The sequence below is a fragment of the Ursus arctos genome, unplaced genomic scaffold (genome assembly GCF_023065955.2).
Source record: "Ursus arctos isolate Adak ecotype North America unplaced genomic scaffold, UrsArc2.0 scaffold_3, whole genome shotgun sequence".
NCBI lineage: Eukaryota > Metazoa > Chordata > Mammalia > Carnivora > Ursidae > Ursus > Ursus arctos.
In genome coordinates, this window is record NW_026622985.1 from 17,787,891 (window position 1) to 17,802,857 (window position 14,967).

General features: G+C 42.6%; 2 protein-coding genes across 2 annotated transcripts in view; one reads left to right on the forward strand and one right to left on the reverse strand.

The window, feature by feature from the left end:
* The first annotated feature begins 2,518 nt into the window (after positions 1–2,518).
* EFCAB10 (EF-hand calcium binding domain 10) lies at positions 2,519–11,886 on the forward strand. Its single transcript, XM_026503866.4, has 4 exons — positions 2,519–2,668; positions 9,792–9,956; positions 10,067–10,154; positions 11,811–11,886. Exons 1-4 carry the CDS (start codon positions 2,560–2,562, stop codon positions 11,845–11,847), a joined length of 399 nt encoding a protein of 132 aa, XP_026359651.1. The 5' UTR covers positions 2,519–2,559; the 3' UTR covers positions 11,848–11,886.
* RINT1 (RAD50 interactor 1) overlaps positions 11,611–14,967 on the reverse strand; it is a 30,184-nt gene continuing 26,827 nt past the window's right edge. The window contains exons 13-15 of the mRNA XM_026503842.4: positions 13,293–13,473; positions 13,100–13,218; positions 11,611–12,191 (exon numbers count right to left, since the gene is read on the reverse strand). Of these exons, the coding sequence (XP_026359627.1) occupies positions 11,999–12,191; positions 13,100–13,218; positions 13,293–13,473 (493 nt within the window). The 3' untranslated portion in view covers positions 11,611–11,998. The remainder of the gene's footprint in view (positions 12,192–13,099; positions 13,219–13,292; positions 13,474–14,967) is intronic.

Sequence of the window (14,967 nt, forward strand, 5' to 3'; positions counted from 1 at the left end):
CCATCGGGGAACATAAAGCAAGTCCCCAAAGGCAAGATCAAAACACGCTGGAGAGTAAGAGCTAGCCCGCATCAGCAGTTTCAAGTTCTTCCCAGAACCCAACAAGAACCAGGGGTCCGAGCTGGCCCTCGGGCCCACAGGCCCCAGAGTAACGCACTGGGGCTTTGTCGGCTTCGTTCCGTCAGGGCTCTCCAAGCTCTGGATAATTCTGTCAGCAGGACCCCGCAGGCTGCCGGCCGCACCTCTGTGAGGAAAGTACAGCTGGCCTGGATAACGGCCCCTGTCATTCCGTGTGAATCCCAGAGCAGTGCTCTCTTCCATCTCTTCGGCATGTGGGGGTGGGGATTCCACGTATGATCTCGTCAAAGGATTGGGGGGCTACAAAGCTAGCCAAGCACTCTCCTACATCATCCTGAAACAGTCTCCCTCTTAGACAGCCAAGCGGTGCTGCCAATGTGGGCGCACGATGTTCAGACCATCTCCGAGAATGACTCCTCCTCCTTGGAGCGCCTCCTCCAGACTTTGAAGACAAAGAGCCCTGTCCCTCCTCTTTGCTCAAGGCTGTGCCCATCGCCCAACCACTGGCCAGAAAGTCTCCTTCTCAAGGGGGGCCTGACCTCTGAAGATTCGGTTCGTGTCCCCGGCATGCCCGAGGCTACCTTCTGTTTCAGACTTGCTTCAGTCCCCTGGCATTGACTTTCTGTTTCCTCATTTCATGCTCTATTTTTCAATTGCTTAAAACTTATTGTTCTTAAATGCTGAGTACATTTTAAAATTTGTAAAATATATATAAAGTATGAAGAATCATGGTCCATGGACACCTGTGTACCCACAACTCAGGTAACGAAAAATCATATGACCATTACCTCTGAGGTCCCCAGAATAATCTTCCAAAATCCTATTCCCTTTCCTCTACCCTCCAAGGCAAACACTATGCTGAATTTTGTGTATAATTTCCTTGCATTTCTCAATAGATTTCCTACATATGTTATAATCTGTAAACAATATATTGTTTAGTTCTGTAGGTTTTTTACCTTTATATAAATTGATTTCTACAGTATATATTCTCTGGACAATAGACAATAAGATGCTTTTGAGATTCACCCATGTTGTTGCAAGTGGCTACAATGCATTATTCTATTGTGTAATATACCGCGGTCTTTTAAATCCATTCTTTTTTTTTTTAAGATTTTTAATTTATTTGTCAGAGAGAGATAGAGAGAGAAGCAGGCAGAGGGAGAAGCAGGCTCCCCGCTAAGCAGGGAGCCCGATGTGGGGGCCCTGGGATCACACCCAACCAACTGAGCCACCCAGGCGTCCCCAGTCCACTGTATTCTTGATGAACTTTGGGGCTGTTGTCAGTGTTTGCTATTACCAACAGTGCTGCTGTGAACACTCTTGTACCTATATCCTGGTATACCTGTCCAAGAGTTGTTCTCGGGGTGGAATTTCTGGGTCATAGTGCAGAAACATGTTTATATTATCAAGATAATTCCAAATCGTTTTTCCAAAGTGGATATTCCAGTTTATGCTCCCATCATCACTGTTTTGTTGCACTGTATCCTTGCCAACCCTTGATACTGTCCAACTTCCTAACTTTTACCCGTCTGGTACATGTAAACTGGCATTTTCTTGTACTTTTAATTTGTTTACAGGATTGCTGAAGAGGCTGAGAACATTTTCGTATGTTTATTGGCCATTTGTCTTTGCTCTCCTTTAAGCGCCTGTTCTGGGATAACTCTCTGTTGAGCCGTAAGAGCACAGCGCCTGTTCTGGGATAACTCTCTGTTGAGCGGTAAGAGCACAGCGCCTGTTCTGGGATAACTCTCTGTTGAGCGGTAAGAGCACAGGCTTCAGAGCCTGGCCCTCAAGGACAGAAGTCCCAGCCTAGAGTCTAGTTTAGAAGGTACAATGACGATTGAGGAGCGGCCCTCCTAGGCACCTGCATCCCATCTGACTCAGTGACTCTCCCTCAAAACTGTTGTCGGAGGGTCTCTGTCTGATACCATCAGCTCCACGCAGCCTCGTTAAGCAGCAGAGATGTTGGAGCTCAGGATCCCAGCATGCTTCCTGACCCCTTGATCCCGTGGAGAAAACCGACTGTCTTCCTGCTCCGTTGCCCAGGCCTGTGCTGCAGGCCGCTCACACCAAAGATGGTACTTAGGGCTCTCCACTGTACGCTCTATAACCCCACAAGTTCCTTCTGTTATTAGTGCATCCTGTGTTATTAGAACCTGAGGTCTCGTTCATTGGATCAACAAGTACTGAGCTAGGTGCTAGGGACAAAAACAGGAAAAGACAATCAGGCCCAGCCCTCAGCCGGGCTGGGGAACCGGACCATCCGCCCACAAGGGACTCTGCACCGGGCGCTCTCAGCCTCCGCGCAGGCCCCACCCCACGCCGCCCCAGGCTTCCCTCTCCGCCGCCAAGTGGAGAACTCCAGGCCCAGGTCGCCCTCTACCGGAGGCGCGTCACAGGACCGCGCCGGGCGGAGGGGGTGGAGCCGTACGTCCACGACCGACGCCGCCTGGTCGCCTAGCAACGCCGCCTCGCTGAGCAATGCAGGCAGGCGGCAGCAGGGAGCTGGAAGCCAGAAATTATTTGGAAAAACATCGGATAATGGAGTTGCTGAACTATCTCACCAGTGCCCTCCTCTTTTTCCGGCCAGGTAAGAGTCTTGCCTACCACTCGGCTTTCGGTCCCACCCGCCTCCCTGCCGAGACGGTTCCCAGAAATTCCCAGTACAGCGGTCCCTGCACGCCCGCGCCGTCGGCCCGTTCCCCTCCCCCGCCCCCCACACGCACACTCTCGCGTGCTTGAGCCCTTCTGCCAACGAACGCCGTGGCCCTCAATCAAACGCGTCCTGCTTGAACGGCCTCTTGGTGGCTACCACTGGCCGGGTGCGCGGGACTCACGCAGGTGGGGGCTCGTGGCGGGTGGGCGAGAGGCTCGAGGAACGTCCTCCTTAATACTCCGGGAGCGTGGGCGAGGGCCTGCACTTCAGTGTCCTCTTCTGGAAAATGGGGATAACAGCGAGTTTATGGACTTGTGGGGAAGATTAAATGACTAATATATAAATTAACACTATGCCTGTCAACCAACAGATGTTTCATTTTGATTTTTATAAAAGTATACGGATGGGTTTTAAAAATCAAAAAGCACTCCCAGGCTTATAATGAAAAACAGCACTTCCCTCCCTGTCCCAGATTCCTACTCTACAGGATGATTTCCATCTCCTTTAGCTCTTTACCTTGATATTTCTAAATCACAGGCTAGTACTGCTACTTACTAAGGTCCCCCCAATCCCCCAGGTTTAGATTTAACTTTATACTGTGTAAGAGGAAACTTCAGCTCTCTTACACAATGCACGCACCTGTGCTCGAGCACGCACGCACTCACACCTGTTCCCACTCATCCCCACCTTCCCAATAATATTAGAATTCAATTTTGGTGTGACCAGTATTCAGAATTTACATTATTGTTATTATTAGGCAAATATCCACAGCTAATCCATGTAGCATGCTATGATTGCATTTCCTTTGTTGATTTCCCTGAAATTAATACTACATTTCAAATGTTTACTTACATTTTCTGTGTCATTAGCACTGATTCATCAATACCCTCTTTTGGTCACCAGCAGAGATCTCCTCTCAGTAGGAAAGGAGATTCATCCTGTAATCACCACCCCCAATGCATCCCCCAGCTCTCTGTCTTCCTGCTCTGGGCTGGACTGATGGCCCAGCTGCCCCGCTGGATGGCTGTCATTCAGGGGTTTCCCTCTCTCTGACCTTAATCCTCTTCACCCGTCTCCTGTGCTTCCAGCCTGTTCATTTTACGGTGCTTTCGTCTCCCTCTTTTTTGCTTTATCCACCTCCTTCCTCTAAAGGAACATATCTTCTCGTGGCTCCCTGAGAGAGTGTGCTTTGTTCGAGCAGTAAATATTTTGAGAACTTACGTATGTGAAAATGTCTCACCCTACACTCAAACATGATGATGACTAGGGTAGATACAATTCTCGGTTAGAAAATATTGCTCTCAGAATTTGGAGGGCATTGCCCCTTTGTCTAATAATTGCCACTGTTGCTTTGAAGAGTTTGATGTCATGACATCATCAGATTCTTGACCTGTTTAATAGAAGACTTTTTTTTTTGGCCTGGAAGGTTTTAGGATTGTCTTTTTATTTTATCCCTGGTGTTCTAAATGTTTATATGCCTCGAAGTGGGTTTGGTTTTGTTTTTGTCTGTTTTTTCTAATTCACTGTACTTGTCGGTACTTTGGGGTCTTTTTTAATTTGTAGATTTTTTTTCTGTTTCCTGCTTCTTTCCTGGCCTTTTTCTCTCGAGCTCTTTATGATGTCAACCAATGTAGTATCTCGAGGATTTGTTTTTTCCTTTAACATAAAAGGCTTTGGACTGGTCTGGCAAAAACAATTCTCTAGAAGGCATGGTGGGGGAAGAGAATATAAGATACAGACAAATTTTCTTAGTAGAGGATAGGAAGGGGAAGTCTGGTAGTAGTTACGAGGTTAATAATGTAATCCCATCACATTCATAATTTAAATAATTATCAATGTAAGAAACTGAGATGCTGTTACCCCCTGTAACAATGTGAACTTTTTTTTTTTAAAGATGTTATTTATTTGAAAGAGAGCTCGCACAAGCAGGGGGGAGGGGCAAAGGGGGAAGCAGACTCCCTGCTGAGCAGGGAGCCTGATGAGGGACTCAATCCCAGGACCCTGAGATCATGGCCCAAGCTGAAGGCAGACTCTTTTTTTTTTTTTTTTTTTAAAGATTTTTTATTTATTTATTTGACAGAGACAGAGTCAGCCAGTGAGAGAGGGAACACAAGCAGGGGGAGTGGGAGAGGAAGCAGCAGGCTCATAGCAGAGGAGCCTGATGTAGGGCTTGATCCCACAACGCCGGGATCATGCCCTGAGCCGAAGGCAGACGCTCAACCGCTGTGCCACCCAGGCGCCCCTGAAGGCAGACTCATAACCGACTGAGCCACCCAGGCGCCCCACTATGTGAACTTCTTGAAACATCTCTACAAACTCCAAAGGGGGTGGGGAGGGGCAGGGAAAAGGTGAAGAAATACTGAGGAGAAGCTAGGGAAGGGTTTGGCTGGCATCCAGGGTACAGGGCAATGCCTCTCCAAGTTCCCTGCCCGGATCCTCCTAATGGCAGAGAAGAGGGGACTTGTAACTTTGGTGTCTGAGACCTTAGCCTGATGTTGCCTGACAAGTTTCTTTCGAGGCACCTGTTCTTACCATCAAGATTTACAAGTTTTGTTCTTCTGTAGATATCTCCATTTCTTATTATAAAAGTTTCATATTACTCACCAGAGTGTGATTGATTCTCAGGAAGAAACGCTATCTTTACCTTGGGTCTTACGAAGCCTCTGGCATTATGACACGTATCCCAGTTTGAAAAGCTTGAATCTTAAGGGATTTATGGAAAATAAGACTAGACAGTTTGATTGCATTACTACTGTTCAGAGAACAAGTCTACAATCCCACATCCTCAACTCCAAAATTCTATCTGAAAACCAACAGATTTTCATAACTCATTTAACAGCAAAACCTAACATAACCTGAAGTCACTCGGTAGGAAAACGTGTCACTTCCCAGTGACAATTCTGTGCTATGGAGGGAGGGAATATAAATGCTTAGGGGAGACCTTTAATAAAGGAGACAGTTATAGTAACCCAGATGAGAGATGCTGCTGTGGGAATGGTTAAGTGAGGATAAGAGATCTTTGAGAGTTATGGAGGAGAAAAACTCAATAGAGACGATAAAGGTTGATTAGGTTTGGGGCTTCCAGATGCTTCCCATATTTGAGTTAGTAGAGTGTGGTAAAGCCTGCAAATTCTAGGGAGCACATTGCCGCGATTCATACTAGCTGTGGGTCTTGGGGAAGTGATTGTTATGAAGAATACCAGGCACATAGTGAGGGCTCAGTAATTATTAGCTGCTGTTACTGAGATGTGAACTTGAGGTTTTGTTTTCCTTGAAACATTGATTGTCATTATCAGCTGAGCTTTATATAACAGGTTGTTAGTAACATTTGGATCTTCCCTTCATGTTTTATTTTGTAATTTTTTTAAAGATTTATTTATTTATTTGAGGGGGAGGGAGTGCACGAGCAGGGGGAGGGGCAGAGGGAGAGAGAGAATCTCAAGCAGACTCTGAGTCCAGGGCAGAGTCTGACAGGGGGCTTGATCCCAGGACGCTGAGATCATGACGTGAGCCATACTCAAGAGTTGGATGCTCAACCAACTGAGCCAGCCAGGCGCCCCCCTATCATGTTTTAAAAAGTTACATCTTTAGGGGCGGCTGGCTGCCTTAGTCAGTGGTGCATGCAACTCTTGTGCTTGGGGTTGTAAGTTCAAGCCCCCTGTTGGGTAGAGAGATTACTTAAAAAAATATTTCTTCAAAGTTAATATCTTCATTATTTCTGTTTTAAGTATTTAAAAAACATTTTTAGAAGCAGGCAGAGCGGGGTGCCTGGGTGGTTCGGTCACTGACTGTCTGCCTTCAGCTCAGGTCATGATCCCAGGGTCCTGGAATCCAGCCCCAAGTGCGGCTCCCTGCTCAGCAGAGAGCTTGCTTCTCCCTCTGCCCCTCCCTCCCTGCTTGTGTTCCCTCTCTTGCGATCTCTCTCTGTATCAAATAAATAAATAAAATCTTTAAAAAAAGAAAAAAAGAAGCAGGCAGAGTATAAATTATAGACTCCAGACATAAACATTATAGCATCTTATGTAGTCTAAAGGATATACAGTAAAAATCCTTCATCAGAGAAAGACACCAAGTTCCATTAGCCTTGTTTACTTTATCCTTTAAAAGTAGTGAATTGAAATTCAAATTTGGCCTTTCTCTCCTTCTGAATTTGATAAGCAGTTCAGAGAGAAGTGACAGAAGACTACATACATGATGTGATTGCCTTTAGTAACCCATTTGTTTCTATCGTCTGTTAAAATTTGTACAAAAAGGCACAAGAGAGATCTAAAAACATAATCACAATGTGTGGATGCCATTTGAATAAGTGTTTACATTCACTTTTACTTTTTAAATTTTCTTTACTATTTTTAAAGATTTTATTTATTTATTTGAGAGAGAGAATGTGCATGAGTAGGGGGAGGGGGAGGGGCAGAAGGAGAGGGAGAAGCAGGCTCCCTGCTGAGCACGGAGCCCAACATGGGACTCGATCCCAGGACCCTGAGATCATGACCTGAGCTGAAGTCAGATGCTTAACTGACTGAGCCACCCAGGTGCCCCTTCTTTTTTTATTTTTAAAAAGTGTTCACAATTCATTAAATTTGTAAGACAACCTGATACCATAAGACTCCTAGAAGAAAACACAGGGAAGAAGCTCCCTGACACAGGTCTTGGCAATGATTTTTCAGATGTGACACCAAAACACAACAAGATAAAAAAAAAAAAAAAAAAACTGGGGCTACATCAAACTTGAAAGCTTCTGCACCACAAAAGAATGAATCAACCAAATGAAAAGGCAGCCTATAGAATGGGAGAAAATATTTGCAAACTATGTATCAGTTAAGATCTAAAATGTATAAAGAACTCCTACAACTCAATAGCAAAATATCTGACTTAAAAATGGGCAAGGCAGGGTGCCTGGCTGGCTCAGTCAGGATAGCACCAGACTCTTGATCTTGGGTCATGAGTTTGAGCCCCACGCTGGGTGTAGAGATTATTAAAATAATAATAATAATAATATAACCTTAAAAAAATGGGCAGAGGAACTAAATAGACATTTTTCAGAAGAAGATATACAATGGCCTGCAGGTACGTAAAAAGATGTCTAACATCACTGGTCATCCACAATGAGATACCGCGTCACATCTCTTAGAATGGCTAGTATCAAAGGCAAAGATAACAAATCAGAATGTGGAGAGGAAGGAACCCTCGTGCTCTGCTGGAAGGACTGTGAATTGGTGCAGCCACTGTGCAAAACAGTGTGGAAGTTGCTCAAAAAAAAAAAAAAAAAATCAGAACTGCTGTGCGCTCCAGCGCTTCCGCTTCCGGGTGTGTGTCCGAAGGGAGTGAAAACAGGATCTGAAAGAGAGAGCTGCACTCTCATTTTATTGCTGCATAATTCCCAACAGCCAAGAGGTGGAAATAGCCTGTCTACAGATGAATGCATAATGAAGATGTGGTATATTTATACAACGGAATATTATTCAGCCATAAGAAAGAAGGAAATCCTGCCATTTGCAACATGGATGCCCTTTGAGGATATGCTAAGTGAGCGAAGTGAGACAAGACAGATACTGCATGCTGTCACTTATGTGGGGAAACTAAAAATGCTGGGTTAAAAACAGAGTAGAATGGGGAGTGGCGGGGGAGCAGGAGAGCTGCTGTTGGGGGCACGTACCTGCAACTAGTAGGTGAGTCTTGGAAACTGAATGCACGGCATAGTGCTTACAGACAGTAATACTGTATGAGAAACATCAAACTTGCTGAGAGAATAGATCTTAATTATTCCTGCCCCAAAAAAGAAATAATTATGTGATGTAATAAAGGTGTTAGCTAATACTACAGTGACAGTCATTATGCAAAATACACATGTATCGAATCAACATGTTATGTAAACTTATGCTACATGTCAGTTATATCTCAAAAGAAATCCTTATCTTTTAGATACATGTTCAAATATTTATTAATGAAATATTATTGCTGCAATTTACTTCAAAATAATACAGGAAGAGGGGACCCGGATGAGATGATGGTGAAATGAGACTGGCCACAAATATAAACAGTTAAAGTTGGTTGATGGGTTCATTACACTTTCTTACTTTTTTATATTTATGAAATTCTCAAGAAAAAGTCTTTTTTTTTTTTAAAGATTTTATTTATTTATGAGAGAGGGAGAGCAGGAGTAGGAGCTGAGGGAGAGGGACAAGCAGACTTGGTGCTGAGTGCTGAGCCCGACGTGGGGCTTGAACTCACGACCCTGAGATCATGACCTGAGCTGAAATTACGAGTCAGACGCTTAACCGACTGAGCCATCCAGGCGCCCCAAAAAGTCTTTTTTAAAAATATTTTATTTATTTGACAGAGAGCACGAACAGGGGGAGCAGCAGGCAGGCAGATGGACAAGCAGACTCCCCACTGAGCAAGGAGCCCTACGCGGGACTCAGTCCCAGGACCCTGGGATCATGACCTGAGCTGACGGCAGACTGTGTGTGTGTGTGTGTGTGTGTGTGTGTGTGTGTGTGTGTGTGTGTAGTGAGTGGCACTCATCATCTAAGCTGCTCCATCTTAACCTCTTTTGGCTTCATCATAACTGACCTGCATTATTTCTGGAAAGATGGATCTTTTTTCATCTTTCATGTTGCTTAAATGAAAGATAACTTACTTATCCAAAATACTGCTTTTATGTTAGAAGTGAACATTTCATGCTTCCTAACTGGAAGACTATATTAATCTAAGAGTCTGTTTTTATTTACATTTATCCCTTCTTTTAGCTGGCTGCCTTCTTCCATGCATCACGCTGTACCTTTTTTTTTTTTTTTTTTGGTTTTTGACACTCGTCTGCAAATTAGAACCACCTGAGGAGCTTTTCAAAAAATGCCCAGGTCCCATATCTTGGATAGAGCACTTTATATATGTAATTAATTGTCTAATGTCTTGTTTTTCTTGTAAGCAAGGTCTATGACCCCAGTGCCTAGTACAGTACCTTGAACTTGGTTATTTAATAATTGTTAAATGACTATTTCCATTTGTGATATATCTTAATTTTATATCAGGAAGAATTGGAACTATTCTTTTACAGAAAAACCAAGAGAGTATTTAATATCTGTATTGGAACGACTGAGAATTGCCAAGATAACGGGCGTGGCTTTCCCTTTCTTTATGGATCACTCTAACATTGTGTCTATGTTTGAGATGATGGACACTTCAAATAAAGGCACCATATCGTTTGTGCAGTACAAAGAAGGTCAGTACCATCTACCCACTGAAGTAATAGTTTGTGCTCACTCCTGAACTTTCCCTAGTTGAAAATAATGCTCACTTGTAAATTTTCCTTTCTTCTCATTGATTTTACAGGTCTAAAAACCCTGGGTCTGTTGAATGAAGATGAAGTTTTAAAAGACGATGGACATGCAATAACTTTGGAAAAATTCAGAGCTGAAGTGTAAGTTTATTTTTACATGGCTGATATTTAAATGACATGACATGACTTTGAAGTACAATGAATACCTACCTTTTGACAGAAACATTTCATTCCCTTGAAACTTTCAGCTGTCTAGAAAGCAAGGAGTGACAGTCAAGTCTGGAATTAGGAAGTTTGGGGGCAGCTTCATTCTTTTCTCAGTGGGAAAGCCCAGCAGTTCTCAAAGAATGAGGGAGAGAAGCCCCAGTCTGCTAGAACTAACAGAAAAGCTTTGAGCCCAATACACTAGTTGGAAAATCTCTCTATAAGATATGGAGCAATAGGGGCGCCTGGGTGGCACAGCAGTTTAGCGTCTGCCTTCGGCTCAGGGCGTGACCCCGGCGTTATGGGATCGAGCCCCACATCAGGCTCCTCCGCTGTGAGTCTGCTTCTTCCTCTTCCACTCCCCCTGCTTGTGTTCCCTCTCTCGCTGGCTGTCTCTATCTCTGTCAAATAAATAAATAAAATCTTAAAAAAAAAAAAAAAAGATATGGAGCAGTAAAGGTTCTCTCGGAGTATTTCCTTAAAGTTATTTATCACCAACTACATGTTTATCGATAGTATAGGTTGTGGGTCCCTGGCTGGCTCAGTCAGTAGAGCATGTGACTCTTGATCTTGGGGTCGTGAGTTCAAGCCCCATGTTGGGCATAGAGCTTACTTCAAAAAAAACAAAAAAAAAAAACCAGTATAGGTTGCATGCCAGCCTGACAATTTTCGATTTGAGGCATTATAGCTTGAAAAGTACTAACTAAATGCTAAGTCAGAATAAAAAAAAAGGAATGAAATTTAATAGTTGTAGAAGGCTTCTAACAATGTAACTCAATTCCTTTAAATATTTTGTTCTCTGAGGATTTATTAATCAAGAAATCATTATGTAACAGAGTCTAGAGGCAAGGAAATGTCGGAGGGGGAAAAAAAGCTAAAGATTCCCATCTCATTATCACTTACATAAATATTAAATAAAAACTGTTTAGTTCCCATCCTTACCCCAGGGGAAAGACTGAAACACAGTGCTCTGGCCTGAAACGTTTCATCCAAAAGAAAAGGCTGCCCACTGTCATAGGGAATGGAGCTAGGAAGGATTTTATTTATTTATTTATTTTTAAAGATTTATTTATTTATGAGAGACAGTGAGCGCGCGGGGGTAGGGCAGCAGAGCGAGAGGGAGAGCGAGAGCAGACTCCCCACTGAGCGTGGAGCCCAATGCACGGGGCTGGATCTCTCAACCCTGAGATCGTGACCTAAGCTGAAACCAAGAGTCCAACGCTCATCCGACTGAGCCACCTAGGCGCCCATAGGAAGGATTTTAAATGTAAGGACATTTGTGGAAAATGAGAGCAATTCTGTTTTAGTCACCATCTCATATGTTTTCTTACAGGAAATACCGTGAATTTCCAAACCAAATACAGGAACTTCAATTATAAACATGCATTCTAAATTGATTTTTTAAAAATTTATTTGCTGTGTTTGATTATCTACAATAGTCTCCCTTAATTAGCAAAGGAAATTGAAAATTCATTGTGATTTATTATCTCTGCTCTTGTATCCTATTCAACAGACATACTTAGCATTTCTATTTGTAAATGGAATTACTCTGAGTTTTCCTGGCTTCTGAGTTTTCTGTTTTTGTTTTCTTAGGAACAAGAGGACTGAGGAAATATGGTCAGCATTTTAATAACACCATAAGTCCAAGATAATAAATGATTCTATAAAGTTTTCAGTTGTCCAGTTTCATTAATTCAGAACGTCATCATATAACTTGAAATCCAGCTGGCTTCCTCTTTGTTAAAAACAAAAACAAAAACTCGAAAACAAAAAAGGATGCATTACTTTCCAGTGTTAGGCCAGTTTGTCCTCAGATTAAGTAGAATTTCAACATCTTGTTGAGCCAGTTTGTAAATTCCAACTTCATTTAGTGCCGCCGTGGCGGAAGGTCGCCCTGCAGCGGTCTGCAGCACATCTTTCAGAAGTAGGGCAGAACCAATGTTCAGGTTCAGAACAATACAGGCTTCTTTCACACTGTTGGAAAAAAAAAAAAAGGCAGAAGGGAAATGAGATATCCATTATCTGTATCATCCACACTATTCCATAATATTTTCATTTTCAGAAACTAAACAGCCTCCCTGCACTGCTAGTCCAAATGCCCTCTATGAAAAGTATGTATGGATTTCTTATTTGGCTCTTTTAACACATTAGGACTATGTATTTGTACAGTGTTTATATTTCATTAGGTTACTATAGTGTAATAGGACCATTGTTTTCAACGTATATCTATTACTTCCCAAAATATAATGGTGATACTAACATAACAGCCTATTAAATGTAGCTAAGACCTTAGCTAGATTAGAATATGGAAAGAGAAACAAAAAATTCAGGTAACTTACTAAAATAAGCAAAAATAAATCTTTCATTTTATAATAACTTTAAAAGGAATACTTTATAATCTCAAATTCCCCCCCAATAATTTAAATTTTAAATCAATAATTTCTAAAAATACTCCTCTAAGACTTTATCTTACATACACTTATAGTTATGCTTAGAACCAAATTTAATACTAAATAGTTAAGAAAACAAATCTTCAGGCCTGGCCTACTTTAGGTACTAAGCATATTTTTAATTTCTTTCACTTGAATATGGCAGAATTGCACTCGTTTGCATTTTCTCTCTCCAGTAACAGGCAAATAGCATTAAACCAAATGCAAGAAGCAAAAAGCCCAACACATAATTTAGATCCAGTTCTGATAAATTTGGGGGGTCATGAATCACAGATTATCTGGGTACACAGTGCATGTTTTAAAATTTCAACTGATGCTCTATTTATCCCACCAAACATCACTGGAATCCGAGAGTTAGGAAAAAAAAAAAAAGGAATCCACCTCCTCTGAACACTTGATCCATTAGCACTCACTGTTAAATATTGAGCTTACTGTTTAAAATAATTTTCCGGTCTCTTGCAATAGTGGGAGAACAAGGGGAAGAGATTCCGGGTCATATCAAACTGCAGCTGAGCCGCTCCTCCTTCATTGAAGTGATTAGCGAGAATGATCTGAAACAAAGAGCAGTTCGTGTAGCGGTCGCCGTGGGCCTCACGGCCCTCCCACGCGGTCTGCTCTTACTTACTTCTTGGTAGATGTATACGTCCAGCTTCTCCACAAGCATTTGCCAGAAAATTTTAAACAAGGAAAAGCAGAGCTGCTGCTCCAGCTGAAGGGAGCGGTCTCTGATGGTGAGCAGGAGTGGGCAGGCCGAGCTGGACAGGGACATCACCGCCTGCTCGGCCTGCGACGGCAAGGACAGCCACCTGCAAGACACAAGAGCGGCACGGCCTGTGGCACCTGAAGTTGGACTGAAAGATTTTCAAACTTGGTGTTTTTAAAGATTTAACAGATCCTTTTGAATTCCAGGAAGTGCATTTTGGATAAGAAATGATGTACAGCCCAGCATGAAAAGCTGTCTCAGAAAATAAATATATTTGGGGCGCCTGGGTGGCTCTGTCAGTTAAGCGTCTGCCTTCGGCTCAGGTCATGGTCCCGGAGTCCTGGGATCGAGTCCCCGCGTCGGGCTCCCTGCTCAGGGAGGAGTCTGCTTCTGCCTCCTCCGTTTATGCTCTCTCACTCCCTCTCGCTCAAATGGATAAGTAAAATCTTAAATAAATAAATTTATACTTTAGTTCTATATTAAATATTCTGAGGATGATACATAGTTTTTTTAAATCCCCCAATTTTAATATGACTTACTGATATAAAACAGGCAAATTGTAACCCGTATTAGCATTTAAGACATCAGCTAACTTCGTGAACTGATTTTCAGCAAAATCACAGGGACTGAAAACACTTCCACACTGATTATGAATACTGTGTGACAAGGACTGTCCTCACCCAGTACACTGTGCGGCAAAGCTAACAGAGACGTGCACACAGAGCCAGGACGGGGCGGGGAGGGGGGAAGGGTACAAGGCGGGCACAGGATACTACAGGAGCACCAGGCTTTGTAAAGTGGGTGACAGGCCCTTCAACCCCAAGTCACACACCAGCTCTGGACTTACTGATACACCTGAAGGCTCGATTATGATCCATTTATTCAAGAATGTCTGAATATATTTTGGAAAGATTTCCATCAAAAGGTCAAAGTTTGTAGTACAAAGGGCCAAATTCTGCTGTCTAGACACCTTGGAAATCTGACTGTATATATCCTCTTTTGATTTTTTTTAAGTTTTTATGTTAATCACCAGTGCTTATCACAAGTGCCCTCCTTAATGCCCATCACCTATTTCACTCACTCCCCCACCCACCTCCCCTCTGGTGACCATCAGTGTGTTCCCCATAGTTAAGAGTCTGGTTCTTGATTTGTCTCTGTTTCCCCCTGTGCTCATTTGTTTTGTTGTCTTAAATTCTACATATGAGTGAAATCATATGGTATTTATCTTTCTCTGACTTATTTCACTTAGCATAATATTCTCTAGGTCCATCCATGTCTTGCAAATGGCAAGATTTCATTCTTTTTTATGGCTGAATAATATTCCATTATAGTATATATTCCTTTATATATATACACACATAAATACACACACACACATATCCATACGTATATATGGATAAAGATATATATCCATTCATCAGTTGATGGACACTTCGGTTGTTTCCATGATTTGGCTATTGTAGATAATACTGCTATAAACATTGGGGTGTATTCATTCCTTTGAATTAGTGTTTTTATGTTGTTTGGGTAAATACCTGGTAGTGCGATTGCTGGATCATAGGGTCTACTTTTAACTTTTTGAGGAACCTCCATACTG

What these genes read in the sequence shown, in the direction of transcription:
- EFCAB10 (XM_026503866.4), top strand. Translation starts at nt 2,560, where the DNA reads ATGCAGGCAGGCGGCAGCAGGGAGCTGGAAGCCAGAAATTATTTGGAA. An exon ending in CCTCCTCTTTTTCCGGCCAG is followed by an intron (nt 2,669 to 9,791) that starts GTAAGAGTCTTG and finishes ATTCTTTTACAG; the next exon opens with AAAAACCAAGAGAGTATTTA. An exon ending in GTTTGTGCAGTACAAAGAAG is followed by an intron (nt 9,957 to 10,066) that starts GTCAGTACCATC and finishes TTGATTTTACAG; the next exon opens with GTCTAAAAACCCTGGGTCTG.